Here is an 18,994-nt window from a genome sequence, read left to right as displayed (position 1 = left end):
CCGATCCCGGAAATAACCAGGAACACCGAACTCTACCGAGTCTGGAAACATTTTAATATTAATAATAAATAACATAAATGGATATATAGATATCACGACACTGTATAATATCGATATCCATAAACTATTTAAAGAAGTTTTTTTTATTTATTTCCCTGTCTTCTATAAAACTTAGAAGTATTTTTATTATTTAGCTTAAGTTTCTGAACAAATATATTAATAATATATAAAATATGATCTATAAAATATAATTAAAACATTTATACATGAGTTAAATCAGCCTTATGCCTGCACACACACACACACACACACACACACTGATTTGTACACAGAAAAATAAAAATAATAAACTTTATTTATATAGTACCTTTCATACAAACAATACAGCTCGAAGTACTTTTCATTCAATATAGATACAAATAAAAACATGTTAATAAATATAAAAAAACATGTTTAAATGTAATTCATATAAGAGATTTTAAGCAACATAAAAACGTGTTAAAATTACATTTACAAGAAAAGTAAATAAAAGAGAATAATGAATTAATTTAATATGACACCAGAATTATTATTATTATTATTATTATAAGAGTTTAAATAAAACTAAATCGTCAAAACCGGAAAAGGAAATGAGCGGATACACACAAAAAAAAGGTCACATGACCAGTGGTTGTCCGGGTAACGCATTTGAAGCAGCCGCGTTGGACCAATCAGACGCCGGCAGTAATCTGGGCTCAGCCAATCAGACGCCAGAGAGCGAGGATTTAAACCAGGACCGTGAAAGTCGAAAGGAAACAGCCTCAGTCCTCAGAACGAGAATCCATCTTTGGTTGAACTGACGCAGCTCGTGAAATGGCTCTCCGTGTTACCAGAGTGAGTTTTCTACATGTTGCTTCTCCTCTTTGTCGTTTCCTCCTCAACTTTAACAGAATCATTCAGAACAAACGTGCTCTCATTGTTTTACATGCTCGTGGGTTTCTCTCCTCGTGTCTCGCTGGACTTTGCTCCTCGGTGATGTTAACTTGAATTAAATGCTCGAACCTGTGAATTCACACGGAGCTCCGCGCTCTCCCGGTGTTTCTCTGCAGAATCGTTTGGCCTCCACCAGGACCGACCTCCCCGGGAAGTCGTGCTCGGTGACCGGGCCCACGCTCAAGCCTCGGGCGGCTCTCGGAGAAATCGGGAACGTCGCAGTGAAGGAGGTGCAGAGGAAGGTAAAGGAGGTTTTAAAGTTTTACAAGTTGAATAATATCTCGTGTGTGATCAGACTGAAGCAGCTGCGGTGCTTGTGTTGCAGAGCCTCGACTGAAATCCTCAGTGCATCAACGCAAATGCACTGAAACTGAATATATCTGTAAACAAACACACAAACACATATTCTATCTATTTCATTTAAAAGTGCTTTTCAAGCTGTTGCATGCTGGGAGTCAGGTAGTATATGTTTGAGGCCAGCAGCTGCTTTCACTGAACACCTAAAATGGTGGAACAAAAGGGCTCTGAGTAAGCAAACAGTGCCCCCACCTTGTTTTTTTTAAATGCGTGCACTTTTATTTCAGCGTGTAACATGGATTCAATTCTTATGTGCACTTTTTCATACAACAGAAAACTTTAGAAAGTTGTATTTTTACATTTCATTTTTGTTTTCTGGGTGAATGTAATATACAACCAGTCAATCTCCCTCAAGGCTCAAGACTTCCTGTAAAATCAATAGTCCACTTCACTTTACTGTGCACAGAAGTTTTCATAATGTTTGTCTTCTGAATGAAATCCTGTTGTGTGTAATTTGCTGTGGCAGAGGTTTGCTGCCACATTTCTGCTTTGACTATCCCACTCTACATTTTCAGAACATCAAGACCGAAGCAGCAAAGAAGACTAAAGTGACCAAAGTTGAGAAAACCGTAGCAGTGGTGGAACCACCAAAAGCACCAAAGAATGTTGTTCCTGTTAAACCTGAGCCCGAGGTGCAGGTGGGTGCCCACAGAAACTTTCTTATTAAGACCCAAATGGCCGCTGGGTGTGGTGTGATCTCTGAACTCTGTTTCCACCGTGCAGGTTCTCCCTGAACCAGTATCCCCCACTCCAATGGAGACTTCTGGCTGTGAGCCTCGTGACCTCTGCCAGGCTTTTTCAGACGTCATGCTGGAAACTGCAGTCAGGGACGTGGACGCAGACGACTACGACAACCCAATGCTCTGCAGCGAATATGTGAAGGACATTTACAAGTACCTGCGGCAGCTTGAGGCACGACACGTTCAGTTCTCAGAACAAGTTTCACGTTGAATCTGCAGCTTTGTTTTTAACCCAGAGTCTTGTCTCCTCAGGTTGAGCAGAACGTCAGACTCCATTACCTGCAGGGCCACGAGGTCACCGGTAACATGCGAGCCATTCTCATCGACTGGCTGGTGCAGGTCAGCCTGAAGTTCCGTCTGCTGCAGGAAACCATGTACATGACTGTGGGAATCATTGATCGCTTTCTTCAGGTGAGGAGTAAATCAAACTGCTGCGCTCACTGTAGCAGGTGACGTCTGCTTCTTTTACTAAATGTGTGTTCACGTCTCCAACAGGACCACCCAGTCCCCAAGAAGCAGCTGCAGCTGGTCGGTGTCACCGCCATGTTCCTCGCTTCCAAATACGAGGAGATGTATCCCCCGGAGATCTCAGACTTTGCCTACGTGACGGACCGGGCCTACACCACTGCCCAGATCAGAGACATGGAGATGACCATCCTGCGGCAGCTCAAGTTCCAGCTCGGCCGCCCTCTGCCCCTGCAGTTCCTCAGGAGGGCCTCAAAGATTTATGAGGTATCTGCATCTCGGTCCAAAAGAAACATAATCTAACAGATTGGGAGTTTTTTTTTCTTGTAACCACTAACGTGTCTGTCTTCCCTCAGGTGACTGCTGAGCAGCACACCCTGGCTAAGTACCTCCTGGAGCTCACCATGGTGGACTATGAGATGGCTCACTTCCCACCTTCCCTGTTGGCCAGTGCTGCCTTCGCTCTCACCCTCCAGATCCTGGATGCTGGTGAATGGGTGAGTGTCGTTATGACCAGAAAGGAAACAGTACAAACTGAAATCTTTGTACTTCAGTGACATTTCTAAATGACTCCACAAAATCATGGACCAGTTTGTCTTCAGAGTCTAAACATGACGTTAATGCTGAGTCTCTCCTCAGGATGTGACGCTGCAGCACTACATGGACTACACAGCAGAGAGTTTGATTCCTGTGATGGCGCACATTGCCAAGAACGTTGTGAAGGTGAACGACAGCCTGACAAAGCACATGGTGAGTGACTCCTCCAGCCAGGTGTGAACTAGTTACTGGAATCTGAATGCCCATGACTTTTCTGTTTCTGACCCTCGCTCTGGTTTTTTTTTTTTTTTCCCTTCAGGCCATCAAGAGCAAATACTCCACTTCAAAGCAGATGAGGATCGCCACCATCTCGCAGCTCAAGTCTTCTGTGGTGAAGGATTTCGCTAAGCGGCTCACACAGTGAGAAGACAGTTTCTGGCACCATGTGTCGATTTGTACATTTGTAACTTAAATGTTTTTAACGTGTCTGACGGATCGGCACGCAGAGAACCATGTCGGTGGTTTGCATGACTAACAATCGGATCTCGCGTTATCTCTTGCCGACTTTTCCAAAGCATGCCACACGTTTTTTGAGTTCATGGTTTCAATCTGAAATCTACACCTCATGAGATTCAGTCAACCAGTGACCACTGTAATGCTACAACTCACTATTTTCACCATGTCTGTTCAAAACATGGCTCATAATGCACTACTCCGTTGGCTGAACTCTTAATGTTGCCGTAAACGTCATTTGCTGTTGCATCTGAAACGTGTCACATGCTTTCAGAATGGTCGGCCATGGAAAGGTCCAATGGGCAGTAGTGGCCCTTTCTGATCTTTTTATTTTTAATGGTATATTCTTAATGTGTGACAGTATGTAAAATGTACAGCAATACTTTTAAATGATTTTACCTAAATGACTTTTTCTTAAAAGCATCTATTAAATGGTTCTGACCAGACTCTTGTTGCCTTGTCATGTGTACTGTTCACCACTAGAGGCTGCTGCAACACCAGAGCTGCTGGCCGTTGATTTCCAACATGTAAACTTAACCTTGCAAAGTTTAGGTGAAACTATGTGGGGCGTCTTGCATAACTTCTGTCCTGTTAACTCTTGTGTATTTTATTAAAACAAACTATTTAATAACACGGCAAAAGCAGTTTTTATTCCTTGTTAAACTTTTTAAAGTCTTACAGGGTTTTGGATTTTAAAGTCTCAAAGGTCCTCAGGTCTTAATGTGCTTCATTGGGTCTTTTCTGTCACATGTTTTAGTGACTTGCATATTTTGTAGTCTCTTCCTGCAGCAAGCAAATATTAAAACTACAGCAATACTCAGTTCATGCTGTAGAAGCATGTCTCATGGTGAGATGTATTGTATCAAAGATTATTTCCCCCATAGCCATTTGACCTAAAGTAAAGTTGGACTCTCTCCCTTTGTCATATTTTACTAGTCTTAAATAGAACTTGCTCAAACCTGCAGATGGTAGAGGTGACACATGTTGTCCACCAGAGGGAACTGTCGACTTAACTTTGAAATTCACCAGCACAGAGCTTAGACCGTATATCGGAATTTATTTTGTATCCACAATGCTGCCAGAGCAATGCATGATGGTATATTTTGCTTTGTTATATGTAATAATATATATCACATTGCCAGGGGGCAGCGCTAACAAGTGAAACTGTGGAAGCATCACATCACAAACTGCAGCAAACCAGTTTATTTCTGCATTAAAAGATCATTGAACAATCTTTACCCAAAACTATTAGTCTAAATAAAACACTAACAATTTACTTCATAATCCTGCAACATGGTTATGGCACAGAGACAAATGACCCAAGTGAGTGATTTGGTGCTTTCACACACTACCATGCTTTCTTTTCTTTCTCTTTTTTTTTATAGCTTAGTTTAGCTCTACATATATTTGTCTGTCTATTCTTGATTCACTTTAACGATTGACAGAGGAAACTATAAACAATTGTGCAGGTTCGGTTCTATTCAAGTCCACAATAACAGATTCCCAGACGTAGAGAAGCTGAATGGAATTCGTCCTCGTTAGTTTAAGGGTTTTGTTCTTTTGATTTCTTTCCAGGTCAGTTTAAATTCCAGCTAAGTTGACTACATCCGGACAAACTGGGATAATGCGTCGCCCACCACTTCCATTGAGCTGCGGTCTTTCATACTTGTTAGGACACATGGAGATCTCATGTAAGCTGCAGGCTCCTCGCAGCTTCAATTACATCACATCAAGCCACAAGTATTTAAAGCTAATGGACAAAGCAGAGAGGGAGCTATTATCACTTTAACCCCTTCACAGCTGAGACCCCTGGGGGGGAGGCAGACCCCCTCTATCACATCCTCACGCCCCCGGGGGGACGACCCAGAGAGCTTTGCTGTACACGACCATCTGCCATCTGCATGACGTGAGTCACTGTGTACATCACCGGGGTCGTAAGGCCTGTATAACACTTTGTTCATACGGGACCACAGATCATCTGCTGCTGAGAGGGAGAAAAACTGAGGCATGATGGGAGTTTGTTGAGAGAATTCATGCAGAGATCAGTGGTGCATCACTGTCTGAGGCAGAAACGCAGCCAAACGATGCTCTGATAGTTTCAGAACTTATATAATGCACAACTCAACCCTGGCATGTGATTGTGAGCTGTGCATCTGTCGGCCGACTCTGGGCCGTGAGGCCGACACCTTAAGAGCACATCCCTTCCATCCATCAAGCTCTCCCTCTGTTGTTTTCCACAGAGACACACGATGATGATGATCAGTGTGAGTTATCGTGGAGAGCCGGGCTTTTAAACGCACTGATCGCACTCAGAGTTCATACTTGAAGGCTGAGGTCATGACTGGGCAGTCGTGTCGGTTTACAGGAGAGATTCCTCCTGTGTGGGGCTCCAGACCGAGCACTCGCAGCTGCCTGGAACACAGTCTGGCCTTTTCTGACAGCGTTTCAGCTGCGTGACATTTATTATGATGGAAAATTGAACATAGTGGTGGAGGAGCTCAAGGAAACACTGAAGCTCCGCATCCTATGATGCTTAAAGGGTGAATTCACCCAGATTGATAAATAAGTTGATGTGGAGACGTGAATAGATTTGGGGATTCTGGCAAGGTGACAGAACTGCATCTGAAAAAGTTGCTTCCGTGCAAAAACAAAGGAATTGAATGAAAGTTAAGTTTGAGGTTGTCAGGCTATTAAATTTAAAACCTCGAATGGAACTCAGTCGAGCAAATACCACATTTAAATTCTCTGGATCCAGATTTTTTCATGAATCGCCAACAAATTGCACCGACTCACAAATTTCTGTCCTCTAAACATTTCTGATTGTTTTCATCCACGAGCGATTCTCTGAGAAATCAACGTAAATGTGGAAAATGTTAAATAAGGTGAAAGAAGATCCTTCGCCCGCCCCCTGATCTGGATCAAAACTTGATGTTCTTCCCTGACGCGCAACCGCATCCTTCCACCGAGTCTCGGTGGAAAAGCGTCCAGTGGTCTTTGCAGGACTCGTCTAAATAACAGACAATCGACAATCTGCCGTCCTCTGTGGAGTTAATTAACACGCCGATGTGTCGTAACACCAGAAACTGTGAATACAAAGAGCTGTGGTGCTTGTCATTTTTCCTGCTTTTCATATTTGACACGTCTGCCTGGAAAAACGTTTCCCCTGCGATGAGAATAACAGACACGGTGATCAGAGCTGATAGAGACTCTGCTGGAATCCACTCTGGCTTCTGAACATCGACAGACAAAAGACCCACTGCTGCAGAACCGGGCCTAACCTGACCTCATTTGACTGAATGTCACTCACACACGTGGGCATTTAGTCCAGCGTCGCGTCGGAGCTGCAAAACATGGACGATATGACGGCGCCCAAAAAGTGAAGCCAAAACACGTCAATGGCGCAAGATCGCAGAATTCCTATCCATCATATTTCAGCTTCATTTCTGGAAAGTGGAAGGAAGTGGAGCTGCGTCGTCCATTTTTATTTACAGAATATGATATATGATCCTAACCCCGGTTTCAAAAGCTTTAAGAACATACAACACTTCATGTTTTTAATCTTGTAACTGATCTGCACGCTCACTGGGAGTGATCTGTTTAGATAAATGAGGTTTGAGGATCATTCACAATAACTGGAAGTGTATCAGCTTCATCAGAGGCAGAAATCTCAAAAACAAAACCGTCTGCATGGTTAGAATCAGTCGGCTGAACCGAGCGCTTGCATGAGAGCAACGGACCACGATACGAACTCCATGTTGCCCATTCTTGCACATTTCAGTGTCCTTAAAGCCCAAATGCTTCTGTCCTCTTCCATGTTTATCCAAGCTCTCTCCCCATTAAGTGAATTTGCGAGTCAGCACTGAGGTCCAGAAAGAATGCAAAGCTTGGCCCCAGACCGCTCGCTATTCCAGCAACACAGATCTCACCCGCAGGCGGATCATCCAAGACCAGAGTCTGAAGTTTGGAACTCCGTCTCCAGTCTAAACATCGTCCGAGATGGACAGAGATTTAACAAGTGCACCCTTCAAAATGAGCGAGCGCCCATTCTCGCCTCCCGTCCACCGAGTCTGCACGTCTCAATTCAATAATGGCAAAGTCAAACAAACAGCAGGTCCGTGGCGGCACTGTTAGGGTTTCTGTGGGGTGCTAATAGGTTGGCAGCTGGCAGCAGAACCAGGCCTCTGGGTTTGAGAGCGGAGTCGAGTACAAATAAACACACGGGCATTCATTTTCACAATTTATGGATTTTTAAATTAAAAAATCATGTGTTTCCTGAACGTCACCGACCTTTGACGCTCAGTGTCACACGGAGGAAATAAAAGCCGCCATTGTGGCGCGAACAGTGGAGCGTTTGAACCAGGTGTGAATGGGACGTTCCTCCGGACGCCTCGACCGCACCGTGCACGGTTTGAGTGGCGAACAGGAAGTCATCCTCTGCTCCTGACAGAGACACTGCGTTGTGAGGACACTCTGGAGGAGGACATTTTTACATTTCAGAAAATATGTGAAACACGTTTTAAAACAAAGCTCCTTCTTCTCGTGAAGCGACGCACTGCGAGGCCTCGTATGTTTCCTGAACGTTTGCTGTCGAGCCGCTCATCTTGAGCTTTCAGACATATCACAAGGTCTTTTTCTACAGAGTGAATAAACTGTCCGAGGTCTGTAAACTCTTCCCGTCCAAACACTGACCCTCAGAGTTTATTCTTCATCCTGGAAACAGCAGCTGATAAAACACTATCACATGGGGCTCCATGTAGCAGCTTTCTAAATCATCACATGGTCTTCATCAGCATCAGAGTTCTTCATTTAAATGTCTGAGAACGACTCAGCCTTTGTTACAGATTTTGTTGACTTGTGTTCTCACATTGTCCAAAACCTCAAACGACGTATGATGAAGGAAAAACAAACTTTTTGCTCCTGAGTTGTGTCGGGTAGATTTTCCTGCAAACGGAGGAGACAACGACTCCCATGATCCCACGCTGCTTCACGACATCATCAAACAAGGTGTTGATGCACTGACGAGAGATAATTTATATGTTTCAGCGCCTGATGAGGATCATGTGATGACCTGTGACCTAATCTCCAAAGTTGTCTGATAAAATAAATCATTTATTTGTCATAGAACAAAGTTAAAGAAAGTGAAAACCAGATTCTTCTCTGTGAATTGGAAGTTTTTGTGTAATCCTAAGAAACACGGGTGAAAACTCTGCCAATGTTCTGATCAACTAATCTAATTGAACAAGTTACAAACAGAAGCTTTGATGACACAAACACAGACGTTCAGTCAAGTAATGCAAAATGAAGCCACTGCAGAAATCCCAAATGTTATTACATGCGTGTTTTTGGCAGGATCTGTAGTTTTGTGGATACAAAGCGAGGTTATTATCTTGTTTCAGCTCTCAGAGGTTATTTTTGGCGTCCGAGCTGCTTGACTGGACCAGTTCAGAGCACGATGTGGTCGCACAGAGACGATGACTCTTGGTTTTTCTGTTCTCCAACTGTTTTTTCCGCTGGCCTTCTCTGCACTGGTTCTGGGGATTAATAGTTCTGGTCCAACCATTTTAAAGTGCCAGTGTGATGGTGGTGTCTTTTTTTAAAAGGCTGTTGGAACCAACACAAAGATGAAGCTGACTTATTAAAGTCAAATCTCTTTTTAAAGGAAGCATATGCTGCTTTTTTTTGTTTATTTGTGAATATAAAAATTCTGTGGTGGTGGGGGGGGGGGATTTAAAGAGACAGTAGCAAGTGTTTCAGACAGAGGCTGAAAAGAGGAGCTGCAGCAACGGACATTATCAGGAAAGTGAACATCAGAGCTTGTAAACGTTTTCACGTTTAATTCAAATCATGAACCTGAACCTTTAACGAGGCCTCTAACAGCTGGAAGATGCTCGTGCAAACATCTGGTAACAGCGAATGACTAAACAATAACAAAACTTCTTGTCTTGAAAATCCCCCTCGAGATCTCAGTCCGTCTTATCTGCCTCAGAAACACAGTCACGAAAGTTCTCACCAGTGGTCACGTACACGACATCTTGATGTTGACATTACGTCACACCGACTGGAGCAGAGGTAGTTTGTACTTGTCAAAACGTTCCCGGGTTTTTTTAGCAGAACTCTGTTTCACAACATGATAATCGCTGAGGTGCTGTTAAGGTTACGCTGCCACGCACTGGGACGATCAGAGGTTGCATTAGGGCTCATTCGCTCAGACGGAGCTGTGCCAGTGTTTGTGTTTTGATTTACGAGATCAGTCAAAATGAGAAACAGGGCTGCCCATGAATCCTGCTCTCCGTGCTGTGATTACACTTTCCGCGGTAGATTATTCCTCTTTATGTGATGACAAGTGCTACAGGCTGATTTATGAGCCGTGTAATGTGGTGCTGTAGTTTTTACGGTTTGATTTGCTCAGACGTTTATGTCATAAAGTCCCAAAAAAGAAAAGAATCGCTCCACTAGTTACAAGCAGCAGCACAGAATTGTTGACCCCTTTATGTGCCTGCACGCAGCCTCAGATCCGCAGCTGGATCCTGCCGGATGATCCAAAGTGGAGGTTGAAAACTAACGGTGGCCGTGGTTTTGCCGTCGGGACCTTTGGCTTTGGAACGGCTGACCTGAGAAGATAAGGCAGAGCCAGTGACGTCTTTTAAATCACATCTTAAAAGACATTTTTATAGACTTGAGTTCAGTTTTTACTTTTATTTTACTTGTTTATTGTCATAGTATGACTTTTATTTGTTCAACTTTTCAATGTGACATAGCTGCTCTATATTTATTCATTTAATTTGAACACGACTCTGTTTTACGACCACCGAAACGTGGCCTCCTTGTCACGTTGCATCCTGCTGATTGTTATTTCTCTTATATTTGATTTTCCTGCTCTGCTGTCAAAGCACTTTGTAAACTCTGTTTTTTAAAAGTACTTTATATACATAAACTTTATTATTATTATTATAACTCACTGACTCGCTTTGTTTAGCACCAATATAAACATGTTTATATTCTCCTGCTATGTACCGTGGGTTGGACCCCGACTTGTTTGGTCCTGGTCAGTGGACCTGGATTACGTCACCTCTGCACTGTGATAAATCCTCAGTGTGTTGGGATGGAGGGGGGGGGGGGGGGGGGGGGGGGGGGGGGGCACTGCTGCTGCTGACACATAGTAAATCAACCTCTGGGGTCACTTGGCGATCTCCTCTGTTGTCAGCGATTGACATAGAGCGTCCACCACTGGACCTCGGCACCGCCACGTTTCAGTGTTTGACATGCACCGAACGTCTCCGGCCAATAAAATGAAAGAATGTTTGAACGTAGGACAATTCGAGTGGGTGTGTTGATGACATTTCTGATATAAAAAAAACAAATACAAATCTTCCTCCAGATATTTTCATGAAGTGATCCAGAGTTCAGTTAATGTCTGAGAGCGGCTCAAACAAACCATCATGTAGAGAAACTCAGATGAATATCAAACATATCGATGACATGATTGAAAAGTGAACTTCTGTGTGAAAACATCACGCGTGATTCCTGGGTTCCATAAGAAGCTGCACAGTTTGATTTTGTCTCGGTCGTCATCAGATCTGATTCTTGTGTTGTTACTAGAGTTAATAACAGTGAAGCTGAAGCTGCTGAACGAGCACTTTGTGAGATTGAAATGGAGTCAGCTTTCACCTCATGACGCTGAGCTCCTCCTCCTCAGTGAACAGTTCAACGACTCTCATCTTCCTCAAGAAGCCTGAGATAATTCCACCATTCATCACTCTCCTCTCCTCTCCTCACAGATAACACTCGTCGTCTGAGGGGAAACTGTGTTTCTGATCTCCACTGACTGTTCCTCGTTCAACTATTATTACAATGAATGAATGAAGTGGCTCCGGTTGTTCATCAGCTGTTGCCAAGACAACATCTGTTCATCATTTCACTGATAATCAGGGATAAACCTATTTTTATTATTTTGTGAGGTCACTCACTGTATTCTCTCTCATGTTTTCATCCCACACACACACACAGAGGAACCTCCAGGGAGCAAACAGCCGACAGAAGCACAGTTATTGATTATATTAGTCAATAAAGGCTAGTTTCCTCCCCGACTATTATACTAATGCACTTAGGGTGAATGTCCCGGCCAGCCTTGCAGGCCAGGTTATAAAGTGCACCAGGGCTCCTAAATTATTCACAAGGCCCCTTCGCCAGCTCCGGGCCTCCATTAGAGGCAGCAGCAGAGGAGGGGAGGTGATGACGGTGATGTCACCCGGCCCCACGGAGCCAGACAAGGGCACCTGGGACCAAATAATGGAGTCGGCTGTGGACGAGCACAGGAAAAGGCTGTCCGAGGAGACGAGCGCTGATCCTCCGCAGGTCAGTTTACCAGCAGCCCCTGGTGGACATGAGGGAACGCTGTGGAAGCATTGTTTGTGTCTGTCCACACGAGCTTATGTAATCAATGTTCATAACTGCTGACGTCTGCTGAGGGAGAACAGAGGGCGCTGAAAAATGGAGGGATGTCTTTGACAGAGGAACAGAGGCACCAGTTCACTTCTATGCAGTAAAGCTTCCAAAGTAAAGATGGTGACGAAGAAGAGGAAACACAAAGGAGTCTCTGACACACTGGGCAGGAGGGATGGACTCCATTCTTCGGAGAAATATTCCCGTCTTTGTTGTTTTGATAGCGGTGGTAGAGAGCGCTGTCGAACACAACGTCTCCATTGGCGTTCCGCCCAGATGTGTGACTGCTGCTCTCATACTTGTGACATTGTGAAGTCAGTGTTCAACTTTTGTGACAGGCCATGAAAACAAAGGGACAAAAATGACAATAAATGAGACAGATTGGCAGTTTCGACGTCACAGTGGGTTGTCAAGCATCATCATCATCATCACTACCATCTGACATCAGGCGCTTAATGTGATGGGAGTTCCAGGAAGAAGTCGTGTTATTGTTCTGAACCGACGACTTGTATCAATAGGTCACCGCTCTATAACAACCTCCACATCAACCACCTGACCTCAGACGTTTGCCAGCTCGTGATACCGTGAACACTCGTGAGAGGCAACGAAAACAAAACGAAAAAAAGAACGACAATGACAATTTGATGTGAAAACACACACACATGCACGACTCCCGCTAATAAAAATGTTAAAAGCACGTGAAACAGGCCGTGCACGTCTTCGGCGTAGTGTGAGGTATTTCCGCTCTGCCGCTGGGCTGCTTCTGTCTCATTTCTGGGAAGATCAGCTCACAGTGTGCACAGCGAAAACACTAAAACACAGTGGAAAATCCACACAGTCAGCAGCACAGTCAAGACAGAAGAAAGTAACTCAGCTGCCAAGAGTCATCTTTCTCTCCCCCACCCACCCACGCACCCCTGTCTCTCCCCTCTGTCTCCCTGACAGTCACTCGCCCTCTGGGAAGGGGAGCTTCGTTTGAGGCGGAGGTATTTTCTGCAGAAGAATCAGACGTGAAGAGAACATTTGTGTGGTGGAGGACCGTGGTCGTCCTGCTCCATACCAATTCGAGACGCTGGCTCTGGACTCAGTTATGCCCTGAAGTCGAAAAATGCCGTTTGCAAATTGAACTCCCTGACCCAGACTGGTCAGGGGGTCTGAGGAGAAAATAAAGACCGGTGGTGCTTCTACAGCTCAAGAATCAAAACCTACAAAATGAAGAGTTTCCAGAAAATAATGTCAAATTAAATCTTTTTTTAAATATATCATCAGACTCAACAGTCGACAAACCAGTGTCAAGCATCGTCAGACGCACGTAGGTGATGACAACAGGACCAGAACTAACCAGATCAAATGGAAACAATAGAACGAACACATGAAGCTTCATTCATGAAGGTGTGAAAACGCCCTAAAGATTAAAATATATCCTAATAAATAAAGTATGAGCCGTGAGAGCACAGGCCGTTTAAAAACACGAATCATCTCCTGAAGATCTGAGCACTAACACAAATTCTCCAGACCTGTCAGAGCTGCGTTCAACGTTTTATCTGCCGCCTTCATCTCTGGTGACGATTCGCTCTTCAGGTCTCAACATGTTGAGCTGTTACACTGATTATTGAGAACGACTGAGAGGAATTTAATTAGAAGTGGACAACAGTGAGGACCTTTCGGCGCCAGATGCCAGGTTGAGCAAACTGTTAGACTGATCGCATTAGGAAACAAAGAATCGAGCTGTCTAACTAGATTTCAATATCAGGTTTCATTTACAGAGAGAGACGGTCACTGTCGCTGCAATAAATCAAGTGATAAATAGGTTGTTGATGGCCTGAGACAGATGGAGGAGCAGATGTTCACTTTAAGACATGAAAAATATAACTTAAAGTAACATGAAGAAAGAGAGAAGTAGAGATGAACTGGTTGTTTAATCGACTGATCTATGATTTAGATTTATTAATATCCATAATAATTTAATAATGATGCTACATCATGATGTAAACTAGACTGTTTGTCTGGAACCAGACGTCGAGTGGAGACCTGAGAAAAATCCATGAATCACTTCCTGTCGGCTGCAGTCGTCAGGCTAACGGCCGAGTCTCTGTGGTCGGAGTGACCCTGGGCCTCTGGGCTCTCACCTTCCACAGAGGGAGGAAGTGTATTTCTTCCCCGGGGATCAATAAAGTGCAGCAGAGGAGAACCCTACGATGACCTCAGTTTTTCCACCACGTCTAGAGGCGATTATTCAGGTTTTAACTACGGCCGGTGGTTCATCGTATATAATCGTTAAGTCGTAATTATTTTTTAAAAAGTCTGTTTTATCCGTCAGGAGTCTGCGAGACCAAAACAATTGTTTGGTCACATAGGAAATACTGGGCTGAAAAAAAGAAATGCCAAACATTGGTGGGGTTAACATGTTCTTAGCGTGTTATATAAAGGCAAATTCAAAAGCATGTAAGAAGAGCAAAGGCCTCCTTAAAGCTGCAGGAGGTGACATCACCAGAAAAATATCACATCACAACTATTCACCATCACTTGCACTCTTTTAAAAATGTCATCCATCAGTATCTGTCCACGAGACAGACGTGATCAAAACATGTTGGTGGGAACTAAATCCCTGCTCCAGTGAGAGATCTGGCATCAGCTCCATCCAGGTTCACAAGTAAATAAATCAAAAATACTGATGTCGCAATTTAGTTAAAAAATAATGTGCCGATTTTTATCTCGACGACCCAGACGGAATAACCTCTTTGCCAAAAAAATAGGTTCCAGATGTTCCTTTTTTTTTTCCTCCAAGGTACCCCATTGAGGGTGAAAGCCATTTATTGTAAACTGTGCAAAGCGAACACTGAGCAAACAGACATGTGGAGAAACCACACACACACACACACACACACACACACACACACACACACACACAGATGACCGTCTCTGGCTATAATTAGCTGTTCACCTCCTTCACTGTGTCAGCTGCTTCAGACGTTTCAGACAATCACAGGCCTTCAACAGTCTCATGATATTAACATGTTTAACTCCTGATCTGTTTGTTGACCGTCTGTGATGCTGGTGAACTGATGACATGCAGAGACGCTGTGTTGCTTGTGTTGCGGCTGCACCACGTACGTTTCTTCTGTTTGCGTATCACGATGGAAAGGTTCCAGGAAAAGAGGGACAGGGGAGCGTGTAGCTGTGTGTGGTGCCACTGTTTGATAATGAAGTCTGAGACAGTTTCAATGGACAGTCAACCTTTGTCCTGCTGTTCCTCGGCTATTAATAGAACCACTCTTCCGGGCAAGTGAGTCTTTCGGTGTCTCCCTGCAGAGGAAAGTGTTTACGGGTCATACTTTATTATAAAAAAATCATTAATTGCTTTGTATTGTAGTTATGTGCAGCAATAATTAAAGGTTTCATTCAAAAGTGGGCGAAATGACAGCTGCATGAAAGTAAAGCCACATCATTGAGATCGCCCTTATCCCTATCTCCTCCATGTTAGCAGATGGGACATGGATCAAACTGGGTTTTTTTTTTGTCATTATATGTTGTTTTGAATCAGTTTGGTTTTAATCAGTTAATCGATCAAAATCAAGTGAAACCTCGTGAGACTGGCTCATGATTGGTCGAGCTTGTGTATCTGGTATTTGAAAAAAGCAGACTTTGAATTTCAACCTCCGTATTATTATCTGTCTTTGTTATTTACAGCCTCACAGAGCGGTTAACATTGCTGTAAACTCTTTGTTACTGTGGATAAATGGTTTCAGCACGTGGACTGCTGGATCTCAAATGTTCACTAATGAGTCATAATGTCGGGACATTTTAGTAATGTAGTGTTACTTATACTAAATAAACTGTTTCCAGCAGATAGACGTACCTACCGCTGTGTGTTTCTTCCTGTTTGCCGTTCCATTAAAAAGTAAAAGCTCTTTTTAAAGTTATGACAAATTACACCGGGAGCCTTTTGGCATCTACATACCTCATAATGTTTCGCAATCCAGATAAAGGGTTTATGGGAAGGTGTTTTTGTTTTTGCAGATAAATGTGGAGAGCGACATCTGGAAACTGTTAAACAAGAGGCTGTGTAACTTCATATTGAAGGAGTAGTTGGTTTTATGTGGTTTTTAATCTAATTTAACATAAATGTCAGTCTGAGAAATCATGAATATTTCACTGAGATGCTTCTTAAAAGTATTTTTCTATTTTATAATATAGTGTAAATCACTTTAATCCACTCTTAACTTGGCCGGCATGAGGAAATACTAAATATTAATAAGTGTAAAAAACGTGGATAAAACACTTCTTGGTATATATCTTTGTACTAGTATTGCATTTTTAAATGAAGGCTGAAGACAAAAACGGTTCAAGATTTGTGTGTTTGTCCCAAAGAGAAGAGACAATGGAAGTATTTGAAGCATATTATTATGGGTACTACAGCCACAGAAATATAAAATCAAGATACGCACTGCAATCTGCAGGATTATCGTTGGTTTTACAATCTAATATATATTTCATAATTCAACACAATACCGATAAACAATCAGGTGAAAACCTCACCTCCGTAATGGAGGTAAAAATGTTCATTCAGAATTAAAAAATGAAAGCATCTACTTTGCCATAACTGTTCTCTGGTTTGTCTGCTGTGATTTACAAAGCACCAGAGTTTACCACAGAGTGGTTTGGTCAGCGTTTAAATTCTTCACATGCTGGAGATCTGCTGAGTGTTTTTCCAACCAGAAGCCTTCCCCTTAAAAAAAGGTGCAGACATTCCCAGAAACACGTCGTCCGTTCTGCTGACTCACTGCTCTCACTCTGTATTTTGTCAGGAATGTTGTGCAGTCGTTGGCTGAGCCACTTTAACAAGACCCACAACAATCAACCATCACAAGCTTTGCTTTCAACCCCGTCCCGACGATTCTTCACTTTTAACCTGCGTTGTCGCTCGTCTCCTATAAACAGTTGCATAATTGCAAACAGCAGAATTCAAGTAGAAAACAGCTGTTAGCAAAGACAACAGGGTCAGCATCGCCTGTACCTGGTTCTCCATGTTGGGTTCTACGCCGGCAGCCCAGGATGATGCAGGTTGTTTTCTTCCGGAAGGCGGGGGGTCATGTGATCGAAGCCTGAGTCATCGTCATTTTCGAGTCGAGTCGAACGTGTGTCCGTTGACACGTTTTCAAACGCAGGGCCTCGGGAGCAGACCGTACGTTCTCCTGACGTTTCGTCACCTCACGTCTTTGACACGTCAACGAGTCGATGCCACAAACAAACACTTCAGGAATCATCTCTTCCTTCTTTTTGTGCACTAATCCAAAGCTAAATTACAACAGTGCCTCAACATCACAGCTCTCATCGGAGAGCGTCCGGCAGCACAAAGAGCTTCGGGGGGGGGGGGTAATCCTTCCTCATTGTTTTACAAGGACGTCGTTTTGGATGAATGCTTTTCTTGGTGTCACCTGTTCAAAGAATTCCCACTGTTCCAGCATCATGAGTCTAATATCATTCTCCTCACTGAGGATGATTTTAATTAACTTTACGGCAAAACAACACACTCGAACGCTGCAGGAGATCCACCCAACTACCTTTTAATGCCCCGTGGTTAATTCCCTCAACACAACAGGATGAAAAACAATTTAACGTGGCCGATCCTGCGTGTGTGAAATGGTATAAAAGACCGCGATACGATCTCGGAGTCAGAACAGCGACACAAGCTCTCCGGAGAGAAACAAATCAACGAAACCAACACCTCACACCACCTGGAAGATCTTCACCATGAGGCAGTCGTTCATGTCCATCATCTTCGCCGCAGCGCTCTTATTCAAGTGCTACGTACTGTCGGGGGCCTTACCCATGGCCAGGACGGAAGATGGCTCCTTGGAGCAGGAAACTTTGGCCTCGCTGCTGAGCGACAAGGCGACGGAAAACAGCCTCAGCGACGCAGACCTGGGCACCGAGGAGAAACTGAGCGGGCCCAGGATAATCGTTGTCGCCGATCCGAGCATGTGGAGGGACCTGCGGGTGCTGCACAGCGGCCTTTCCCTGTACAAGCGGAGAGCTGACCACAGCGGCCAGGTCATCGAGCACAAGGACGCCAGCCAGGACGTGAACATCCCCATCCTGAGGAGGGACAACATGAGGTGCATGGTGGGACGGGTGTACCGGCCATGCTGGGAAGTCTAGGACACTTGACAACTCACACGGAGATGTAACATAACCCAAAACCCTGTGTATCTATATTTAAATTATTGCAGATGTGAGAATAAAAACCGTTGAATTTCTGCCTCATATCTTGTGCATGGTTTGATATCTCTTTTCAGATTCTTGTCAGATCTGTTCATACATGATGGCACAGACACACAGAAGCTTAGTGAGCTACAGACGTGTTGGTGGGTTTCATTGTTGAACTTTGGCACCTCTTTCTAAGGTGCAACCTTCAACATTCAACACCAGACTTTAAAGGATGAAGTTAAAAAAAAAATCAGATAGCATCCAGTAAAATGATCTTCTCTTTTCCAAAAAGTCATGAGATGAGAAAGCAGCTCCTCTTTCCTCTTGTATCGGAGACATTTTCACATTAGATCTTGCTGGACGAGTTCGTCCTCCACAACAAAGACGAGCTGCGTCTCGTAATATAATATTGTCTTACAATGTCCAAAATATATTAATTCTGTGTGAGAGAAAAGAAGTGAATCCGTTATTTTAATGTGCAGAGCGACGGTCTGATCGGCCACAACATTAATACCAGCTGTTAATGAAATAATCGTTTTTCATACATTCTTGGAAATCAGAGGTAGGAAATATTTTGCATGTTTGCCTTCGGGTGCGAAGAAGCAGTCGTCTGCAGAGGGTGTTTGTGCCCCAGACAGAGCTACACCTCAACAAAAAGAAGAAGAAGAAGAAAAACAAGAGGCTAAGCTGTGCGGAGCAGCTGACTACACTGATTGGCGCCAACTACAACACGGAGCTTCGTCCCAGGAGTTTAGAAG

At 43.8% G+C, this 18,994-nt stretch overlaps 2 protein-coding genes across 2 annotated transcripts; both read left to right on the top strand.

Moving 5' to 3' along the window:
• Nucleotides 1-2: 2 nt before the first annotated feature.
• Nucleotides 3-4,030, top strand: ccnb1 (cyclin B1). Its single transcript, XM_020105144.2, has 9 exons — nt 3-873; nt 1,089-1,214; nt 1,845-1,967; nt 2,053-2,241; nt 2,322-2,480; nt 2,565-2,801; nt 2,891-3,031; nt 3,174-3,284; nt 3,391-4,030. Exons 1-9 carry the CDS (start codon nt 853-855, stop codon nt 3,493-3,495), a joined length of 1,212 nt encoding a protein of 403 aa, XP_019960703.1. The 5' UTR covers nt 3-852; the 3' UTR covers nt 3,496-4,030.
• A 13,652-nt stretch (nt 4,031-17,682) lies between these two features.
• On the top strand, nt 17,683-18,293 carry pmchl (pro-melanin-concentrating hormone, like). The gene has a single exon (XM_020105137.2). The coding sequence runs from the start codon at nt 17,781-17,783 to the stop codon at nt 18,186-18,188; it is 408 nt and encodes a 135-aa protein (XP_019960696.2). The 5' UTR covers nt 17,683-17,780; the 3' UTR covers nt 18,189-18,293.
• The last annotated feature ends 701 nt before the right edge of the window (nt 18,294-18,994 follow it).

The sequence above is a fragment of the Paralichthys olivaceus genome, chromosome 18, assembly GCF_024713975.1.
Source record: "Paralichthys olivaceus isolate ysfri-2021 chromosome 18, ASM2471397v2, whole genome shotgun sequence".
Classification (NCBI taxonomy): Eukaryota; Metazoa; Chordata; class Actinopteri; order Pleuronectiformes; family Paralichthyidae; genus Paralichthys; species Paralichthys olivaceus.
The sequence above is the reverse complement of the archived record's forward strand: the minus strand, read 5'-3'. Positions and strand labels throughout refer to the sequence as shown.

What these genes read in the sequence shown, in the direction of transcription:
- pmchl (XM_020105137.2), top strand. Translation starts at nt 17,781, where the DNA reads ATGAGGCAGTCGTTCATGTCCATCATCTTCGCCGCAGCGCTCTTATTC.
- ccnb1 (XM_020105144.2), top strand. Translation starts at nt 853, where the DNA reads ATGGCTCTCCGTGTTACCAGA. An exon ending in TGAAGGAGGTGCAGAGGAAG is followed by an intron (nt 1,215 to 1,844) that starts GTAAAGGAGGTT and finishes CTACATTTTCAG; the next exon opens with AACATCAAGACCGAAGCAGC. An exon ending in TCATTGATCGCTTTCTTCAG is followed by an intron (nt 2,481 to 2,564) that starts GTGAGGAGTAAA and finishes CGTCTCCAACAG; the next exon opens with GACCACCCAGTCCCCAAGAA.